Source organism: Pimephales promelas, chromosome 6 (genome assembly GCF_988280905.1).
Source record: "Pimephales promelas chromosome 6, fPimPro1.hap1.1, whole genome shotgun sequence".
Classification (NCBI taxonomy): domain Eukaryota; kingdom Metazoa; phylum Chordata; class Actinopteri; order Cypriniformes; family Leuciscidae; genus Pimephales; species Pimephales promelas.
This window is the reverse complement of record NC_142774.1, coordinates 18,322,048-18,331,656: the sequence shown is the minus strand read 5'-3', so window position 1 is coordinate 18,331,656 and position 9,609 is coordinate 18,322,048. Positions and strand designations below refer to the sequence as shown.

Sequence of the window (9,609 nt, the reverse complement as noted above, 5' to 3'; positions counted from 1 at the left end):
TTTATTTAATGTTATACTTTTAGAACTAGCCTATAATTTAAATACATCTGTAATTCAAAATGGGGCTACTTTGATTTCATGATGTGTATGAGACAGAACAAACATAGCTACTAATAGTCCTACTAGACCATTTATATTATAAAGTATATAGGCTACATAGTTATGATTATTAAATGTTTTGTACACATTATTTTATGAAGCTTAGACACAAACTCTTGTTTAAAATATGTTTTAGACAAATCTAAGACAACGTGCCAGGTTCAATTATGTTCTTTGTATTAGCCCATGCTAATTAGCCTATAACCATGTTTTTTCTTAATATAATTCTTATCTAAAAAGCTTAATAAATTCATTTCATTTTCAAACGAATACTTTATTTGCTTAGGATAATCGCCAACGACATAACTTGCATTTTTCATTGTTCATAAAATTGTGAGTAAAAATTGGATTCAGATTTTGTGAGTGTATGTTTAGCTGGATAGCATAAACTCTTCTTGTAATGATTCAGGCTAAACGAATGTCTTTTGAAGGAGTTTAAATGTTGACGAGTGGGATGGCGCTTCAGCCTAAGGTAACGCACGTGAAGAGTGGGTTTGACATTGAGAGTTTGAAAGTGGAGACCGACACAGTGAGGCTTCTGCTCTCAGCCTCTCGTCAGGGAAACATAATACTTTATCAACCCGAATGTGACTTATTCCGATGACATTTAGGCTAGCAGTACAGAACTGGAGATACCGTGTGGAAACATAGTCTCAACATGGGCGCGCGCACGCTGCCGGATCTTGTCGGTGACTTTCAATGAAGAATGTTTTATTTTTCGTATCTTCGCTGTAATTGGACATCGACCATGAATTATGTTTGTGAAAACAGTTGCCTGTAATGTGTCTTGAACTTTCAGGAATAATTGCTTGACGGATTCGTTTGACATGGACTCAGTGGATAAATAAATCATAATAGCCTATTCTGTCGATACCAAAAGGTAATAGTTTGTCCCGTCACTCAGTTTATTTACTGTCATTTTTGCTGAAAGTACCAAATGGACCGAGCATCTTCACACTATAAAATACACGCACATAGGAATTAATGAAGAACTTATCGTTTGGGATAAAAATCAAACAGGGTTTGGAAATCTCACAATGAGGCTGAAATCATCGAGGTTAGGTTACCTGTAAGTACAATACTTAATATATACGTGTCATTGCTAAACTGTTATTTTTGTGATAATAATAATCCACATTTTTTGTATTTCAGATTCCTTCAATTTACGACTCTGTGTTTTTACACGCAGGTAAGTTTTCTGCATTGTAAGTGTTCTCAAACAAGCATCTCAAATCTGTATACACTGGTGAGAAACTTCAATATAGTAACACCGGTTTAACCAAAATGGGCTACATGGGTGAAATGACCTGTAGTTGTAAGTGTCTCTGTAAAAAATAAAAATAAAATAAAATAAAGTAGGCTAAAAGTAAAATGTTTAGATCTGGTTATAATTGTAGTGTTAGTGGATGTTAAATGACAGTTTCATGTTTGAGCATGTGGTTTAGTTTACTTTGATATACAACATCCACATACACTTTTTATCTAGCCTACATGTTAAAAAATAAAAATAAAATCACTGGGAGGGTTGTAACATGACTTTCCAGTGTTTTCTATTGGACCCGCAAAGACAGGTGTGACTCTTAGTTGACAAACACACTCTTCATTTTTAGAGTTGTAAGCATATCAATTGTTTATTTTATGTTTAACATTTTCAAATAAATTGTGTGGGGTGATCATGCATGGGCTAAATATTTTGAACAAGAATGTTTGGATACCACAATAAATGCACAAAATATATATCTTAAAATAATTTCCACCCCATCCTGTTGTAGATTTAGTTTGCAACAGCAACACTTTTTGTGCCTGACATTAAAGTTTATGTATTATAAATAATTCATATAGTTATACATTTCTTTAACTTGTGTAGGTAAATGGGAATAATGTGTTAAAGTTTTAGTCACATAATGCAAAACAAAACAGTCACAGACATTGAAACAAAAAAAAATGTTACAACACTACTCCGTCTCCCCTTCAAATATTTTTCAAATACTTAAAACATCAGCAAGACACACTGAAAACGATAAGTATTTTACGCACATTAATCCTGTGATGTTATGTGTGTGTAGTAAATGTGTTATAACCGTGAAAACAACTCATTATTAATAGAGTCATTGGCAAATTGTCAAACATCTTGAAAAGGCGTAAACCCCTCACTTTAAATGTAATGGCTCTAACATGTGGGCAAGGCACATGGCTGACTTACAAAAGAAAATCATTATGGGAAAAGACCCGAGAGACAGGGGTGAAAGATCAGTGTTGGTAGAAACGAACCCTCATTGGCCTGAGAATGCCAACCATCTTGAGTCATTATTTCATATCATTATTTGAATCCGTTGAGAAATAATTGATTGTACTTAAGACTAAGAGTGCTGTCTATAATGTTTATATCATTGTTCCAATATAGCCTATACACAATGAATCAATATTCGTAATAGTACACCAAGAATCTGCATGTTCTTCTGCCACATTTTCATAGATGACGATGCAGTCCATCTCCGTACCCAATTTTAAGCACCACGTAACGGAGCAGAGTCGTCTATCCGACAGGATGAGTCGGAGATTAACAAGGACTTATCAGCTCTATAGCCGGACCAGCGGAAAACATGTACAAGTCCTGGGCAATAAGAGGGTCAATGCCAATGGCGAGGATGGAGATATTCATGGCAAGTCACAATCTTTGCAGATGCACTTTTATTCGTTATTTTACTTTGTCAGCTTTAAACAATAGGACAGAACAGTCAGTTGAGGATATCACCTCAGGTTACTTGAAAAGAATGTCCAGTAAATGCCATTGCCAAAAAGTAACCTGCATACTTTGAAATGAATTCTATATTGTCGAGTTTGGGAATCTCAAGAGAAACCCGTTTCGTTTCTGGAAAACACATCAGTACTCATCTTACCTCTGCCGTCTTAACGTTTCCTGAATAGTTCTCCATATAATAAAAGTTGTAGGATAGAAATATGACATGCAATTTTCTAACATCATTATTTTTCATCTTTCATGTCTTCCAAAACAAATGTTTATTGCAAATGTTCCTGTATTATGTGTGAACCAAAATTACATGAGTATTTTTATTCTGCTAAATATATGATTCATAGTATGCCTCGATGCTGCAAATAGGCAATGAAAAGTCAATCTGGTTTTAACTTGAACTCGATGTCATTTTAAAGCTATACAGTAAGGCACCTGTTTTAAGTGAGCTATGGCACTTCTTCTCCAAACAAAACAGTGGTTAGAATCCCGTCCGCTTGGAATGAATTCCTGTCACCAATGTGTTTCTGTGTCTCTAGCCATCTTTCCACTCGTGCAGTCCATCCACTTTGCCCACTTTTTTGAAGGGCCATTTTACGAGGAATTTTCATAGCTTTACAACTCAAAGTACGAGTCAATTTATGAAGAGAAGTGAGGTCAGCGTCATTGGTTTATACCTTTCTTTGTTACTCTTACTTTTACTCTTTGTAGTCTTGGCCTAACCAACACTATCTCACGACCAATTCGTACGAATTCGACGCATTATTAAAAAGTGTCTAATTCGTACTAATTCGTACGACCTCACTCGTACTAATTCGTACGATTTGTCTAAACCCACGTGATGGTTAAGTTTAGGGGCGGGGTAAGGGGTAGGTCATTCGTATGAATTCATACGAATTGGCCAATTCGTAAAATATGTACGATTTAGCAAAATCGTATTAATTCGTACGAGTGAGGTCGTATGAATTGTTACGAATTAGCCACTTTTTAATCATTCGTCGAATTCGTACGACTTGGTCGTGAGATCGGGTTGGCCTAACACACACATATCCCTTCACACATCTAAGCTCAATATTAGCACTCTATATTTTGTTCACACACTACATCACAACAATGCAAATCATAAACTCTCCAGTACACAATCAGAAGCATCATTCATTGTATATATCACCTGAAAGTGATGTGTAAAAGTAACAAAATTTGTCACATTTTCAGCTAAACTTGTTGTGGAAACCGACACGTTTGGAAGCCGGGTTCGAATCCGAGGAGCAAAAACAGGATACTACATATGCATGAACAAGAGAGGCAAGCTTATTGGACGGGTGAGTTTAACCCCCCTGCCCTATTTTTTTTTTCATAAACATGAAAATGTAATTGTTAGTGGGCTTATATTTAATTATTTTTCTATTATATACAAGATACATCCCTATAGCTCAAACAGTAGAGCACTAGAAATGCCAAGGTCATAGATTCGATTCCCAGGAAAAGCAAGAACCTGATCAAATGTGTACCTTGAATGCAATGTACTGTAAGTCACTTTGGATAAAAGAATCTGCCAAGTGCTGAATGCGATGAAGTCATACTTGTATGATTTTAATAAAACATAGACATCTAAATTGGCGCTAATCATATCACAGGTAAACCCATCATGCCCTGTGAACAAAACTCAGCCTCATAAATCTCTCAGGCTTGAATAGCAGATTTCTGAGTTTGTCATTTCAGTCCTCCGCTGTCTGTCTCTTTTTGTTGCCAGAGGAAGGGCCGTGGCAGGGACTGCATATTCACTGAGATCGTTCTGGAAAATAACTACACGGCTTTGCAGAATGCTAAGTACAAAGGCTGGTACATGGCCTTTACGCGCAAGGGCCGACCCAGGAAAGCCATGCAGACCCAGCAGCACCAGCGAGAGGCTCATTTCATGAAACGTCTTCCTCGAGGACACCTGTTAACAGAAAGGAAGCCTTTTGATTTAATCCCATATCCCATAAACAAGAGGACTAAGCACCATCAACGCACAAGTGCAAATTGAGAAAAGGGCAGTATCATATCTTATACTGGAGTGCTATCTTAATTTGAGTTAACCTAATCTATGTGCATCCATAGTTCTGGACATCATGGCAAACTGATGCTGTGTAAAATAAAAAGAAAAACGGAGGCTGTACTGATGGATGACTGTGCTACAAACAGTTTTTTTTCTGGGACAATTACTGAACTGTTGACTGAACAGAGGACACCATAAGCCTTGCAATAATGAGCAACACATCTCTGGGAATACAACAAGACAACAGAACACATGACGCGCAAACACTCTCATCTCTCAAAAATGTGCACAAATTTGACCTTTTGGGATAACACATAGCTTGCCACAGGGTCAGTACTTTTTTAAGGGGTCCTATTATGCAATTTAACTTTTTCAACTTTAGTTAGTTTGTAATGTGCATAAAGAAAGCATAAAAAAAGATCTGCGAGGTTACAAAGTCCACATTTTATTTAAAAGAATCCACTTTCCAAGAACTACAGCAAACGACTCGTTCGGACAACAATGCGTTTTATTCTAGGCATTGTTAAGTCATAATGTTACTCATTTTAATAATATCTGCCCACAGAAAACGCAAATAAGGGGACGAGGCCTGGATGAGCTGCATTAGAGAAGACAGTGTTGTCACTATGGCAAAGAGACACTGTTTTGTCCCCCATTTTCCAGAGCTATGTCCTGTTATGTTTTCTATTAACAGTTCCAATTATACGTTGTATGTAGTTTCTACAATGTAAAGAAAAGGGCAAAGCTTTGCCTCCACTATTCTCAGAACACCACACAGTGGTAGGTTTGAGATGATATTCACTAATGATCGCGCGCGTGAGATCGACAATCTACTACTGTGGGCTTCGACCGAAAACAGGAAGCAAATAGCAATATTATGAAGCTGCAGACTCAGAGCCTGCATCTACAGTCCCCCACCGAGAGTCCCGCATTCTCAAACCCTTCGTTTTTCGAACAAAGCGCCTCCTACTGTTCAAAAGATCGAATAACACCCGCACACAGAGTACAGCGCACGATTATCCAAATGCAATTAAAAACAATAGGATGCAATATTACGGTCTCCAAATAAATTATCCAATAAATATTTGCGTTCCCTGCTTAATGCATGTGCCAAAAAAAAAAACGAATTTTTACTGATGGAAGGAATACAATTACAGATTGAACTATCTTCAGAAAAATAGTATGCGATATTATATTGCTACAATGTTTTTTTATATATTTTTTTATTCAAATTCCAATTTTTCTTTCAGTTTAACCTATAATGGTCTAATTAACATTACCATGCTAACATTACAATATCTGTTTTTTGATATTTTGAATGCGAAGCAAAACAAATCCGAATAGACAAAACACCAATAATAAATAATTCTGTACTTTATTTAATGATCACCTAAACATCATCTTGCTGTAAAGAAAAAAAGGAAGAAAAAACTGTGTTCGTGACTTTACTTTTCGTCTTCAATTGCATTAAAAAAAAACTCATTTATAAGTCGCTTTGCATAATCATAAAATGATATGTTGCTGGATTCGGCAGGGGCAACTCCATCGATGTATGCAACGCATTCTCACCCCAAGGCGTCACCTTTGACCATGCTTCAATATTTGACGTTTTAGGCGCCCTTTAGCGTCACTTACATGACGCGATCCTACGGCGTCATCTAACTGACGCTAAAGGAAAGCGTCAGTTAGAGGACGCGGTTAGGTTTAGGTGTGGGGTGGGGGTAGGATACACGCGCTCCTAGGGCGTCATCTAACTGACGCTAAAGGGCGCCTAAAGCGTCAGATATTGAAGCATGTCCAAATGCTTCCCAAGGCGTCAGTTAGGTGACGCCTTGGGAGTGAGAATGGGCTGATGTATGGTGTACCCTGGAATAGCTTACAACATAGGACCGATAGCACATGTCTTATGATGTTTCAAAAAAAAAGAAGAAAAAAGATGTTTGCAAATGTTAGCTACCATGTTGCACTGCTCTGTTGAAGTGTCCCTTGAGATGTTTTTGAACTTTGGACAACTTTGTGGGTTTGAAATATATGGGGGCACAAAATGGGCAGTGAAAATAACTGCAACATTTATGACATTTCTACAAAAAGTCCAAGGTTAAAGGCTATCGCTAGCTATCTAACTATTTTGGGGGGGAAGAGGGCAAAAAAACATACATTAACGGCTCAAATCTTGTTACAAACTATCTTTACAAATATTAAATGGACTATTCATATGTTGTATCGATGAGCTAAATTAGTTTTATTAAAACGAATAGGCTACTACGATTCGCTAAATAAAATTGAAGATAGCCTACTTACGTTTTGGCTTAAGTTCTTCACATGTTCTTCACATGTTTATCCGATACAATTTGATAGGAGGCGCTGTCTCGAAAAACGAGGGGTCTGAGAATGAGGGGCTCTGGGTGCAGGGGGACTGTAGATGCAGGTCTCCGAGTCTGCAGCTTCATACTACTCGCAAATAGAGGTATGTGCGCTGGCTGAATTAACGTCATTTTTATTAATATCTTTCACATGACCGTGGTCACTAATAACACCATTCACATGGCTGTGCACTCGTAATGACAAATCAAGGATGTTAAGAGGATAAAAGCAGGTTTAGAACTTGTCCCATTGAAGTCAACAGGCTGCGAATTTTAAAAAGACGATAACACGGTGTAGGCAACACAGATTTTTGTCGTTTTTGTCTGTACTGACAGCACTCCAAATGAACAGAAAAAATTAGCTCAATGTTAAAATTGACCGGAGTTCTCCTTTAAGTCTGAATCAGCCTTGAATTGGTTGAAATTGATCCTTAATATTTACACTTGACCAGATGAAACTTGCAGTTAATTTAAGGGGCGTGACATTTCCCGAACACATGGTGCCAATTACAACAACACACTGGGCCAGCTAACCAATCGCAGCACTTTTTGTATTTCGGAAGGAGAGGATTCATCAAAACTGGAACTAATGACGTGTTCGAAATATAATATTTGTAAACATAAGTAAAAAAAATTAAAAAAAAATCAAGCATTAAATCATATTTTAGTACACCCCCCCAAAAAAATCAAGACTTTGTAAAAGGACATAATAGAACCCCTATAAAGGGACAACTTTGGACCTCATTTACCCCTTAAAGGGTATTTACCACTACTCTGAGGTAAGCTCTAACACATTAAGGGTACTGTTTTTGCTAATTTTGTATTCTGACAGTGAACATGGCAGCTACCTACTGATAATTCCATGATTCCATGATGTGTAGTGACATTATCAAAAAGCATTTTTATTGTTTGTACATGACTATATATTTTTTATTGGAAGATTGTAAGATACTTCAAAAAGTGGAAATATTTATTTTAGAGCGTGTATTAAATTCATGTAAAAGTATTGATTTAACAAGTTTATAGGCTGTGTGATTCATTGACTCCCTAAACGTCTTTTGTGGGAACTTCAAATTTGCAGCGTGATTGATTCGACTCCTTTGAGATGCGCTTCTACGCTGAATTTGCTTTGAAGGAGTCCGCGATCATTAACTGATGGGTTGAATTCTCGCTCTCATAGATCATACTGTATGTGTGTGGGCGCATCAAGAACACCAACACGACAAGTGTGGGTTAAAGTCGAAGGCCTCCAGGAACACAAGTCGCCCAAATTGGGAGCCAGTTTCTTTCAGAGTCAGGCTTATTCAGTTGACAACAACAGCAGCCTGAGAGAAACCTCAAGGGCATGCTCGGGTCTATTCAAGAGGTATACCTCCAGGACCGTATAGCTGTTGTTATGTTTTTGGCCCAGCAGTCGAACTCCCAGAAAAAGAGGCCTGAGCCTCAGATAACTGTGAGGCAATATCTGTGACAGGCCGGTCTCGATTGAATGTGCTCAGCAAGTGAGACTGGGCCTTTGAATAGCTTGGGCCTTTTGCTTTAGAAGAGATGAGGTCAACCCACCATTGCTGTCCCAAACAAAGGTTACCACCGTGTAGTTGCATTTCTGCGACCCGCACACCGTAACCCTCTGATCAAATGCTGCCTTTGTAGGCGCCGTAGAAAAGAAACATGTTATACAATGGTGGACCTGAATAATAACACAAGGAGGGGTCAGCTATCAAAAAGGAAGCCCAGTCACACAGAGGGGGTGAGGGCGGGCGAGAGAGAGAAACCGTTTCGGGGGGTGTTATGGGTTGAGATGTGGGCGAGAGGGACTGAAAGAGGGCAAATGGCTGGGAAGAGGCAAAGAGGGGCACAGACGAATGAAAAGGGCCAAAAAAGAGTGTCTCTCTGTTGAGGCAGTTGAGCATGACCATTGAGGCCTCAGGATGGGGAGGGAGAAAGGGAAGAAGAGACACTGAACAAAAATCACAGCGCTGAGCTCTTCGCCCTGTCGCCTTTTCCCAGGACTTCTGATTTGTCAGTTGGCCCTTGGACTGCGTCCATCTGCAGAGCCGTGTTGTGGCAGAAAAGCATCTAGAAAGGCATTTTATTGACTAAAACGTTTTAAATTGGTGTTTTGTTCTGTTTTTGTCAAAAGACCACTATAGGCTAATGCTATGCCTGCATCATTCAAATTAATTTTTGTATTTTAAAGGGGAAATGTTTTTGTGTCCGCTTATTAACCACAAATTTATAAAGTTAGAATTTTTCACACAATGATACAAGTGGAACATATCATATTTTCCATAGCATGTGAATGCACCATAAACATCAGAGGGGTATCACTGACATAAAATGTAAAAATATCT

The 9,609-nt window shown here is 38.1% G+C and overlaps 1 protein-coding gene across 1 annotated transcript; it reads left to right on the top strand.

Moving 5' to 3' along the window:
- Nucleotides 1–536: 536 nt before the first annotated feature.
- fgf8b (fibroblast growth factor 8b) lies at nucleotides 537–8,273 on the top strand. Its single transcript, XM_039657452.2, has 5 exons — nucleotides 537–1,168; nucleotides 1,252–1,288; nucleotides 2,576–2,762; nucleotides 4,067–4,173; nucleotides 4,605–8,273. Exons 1-5 carry the CDS (start codon nucleotides 1,137–1,139, stop codon nucleotides 4,878–4,880), a joined length of 639 nt encoding a protein of 212 aa, XP_039513386.1. The 5' UTR covers nucleotides 537–1,136; the 3' UTR covers nucleotides 4,881–8,273.
- Nucleotides 8,274–9,609: the final 1,336 nt, after the last annotated feature.

Bases quoted from the DNA above. Each gene is read 5' to 3' on its own strand.
- fgf8b (XM_039657452.2), top strand. From the start codon at position 1,137: ATGAGGCTGAAATCATCGAGGTTAGGTTACCT. The intron at 1,169-1,251 runs GTAAGTACAATA...TTTGTATTTCAG, and splicing joins TCATCGAGGTTAGGTTACCT to ATTCCTTCAATTTACGACTC. The intron at 2,763-4,066 runs GCAAGTCACAAT...TCACATTTTCAG, and splicing joins CGAGGATGGAGATATTCATG to CTAAACTTGTTGTGGAAACC.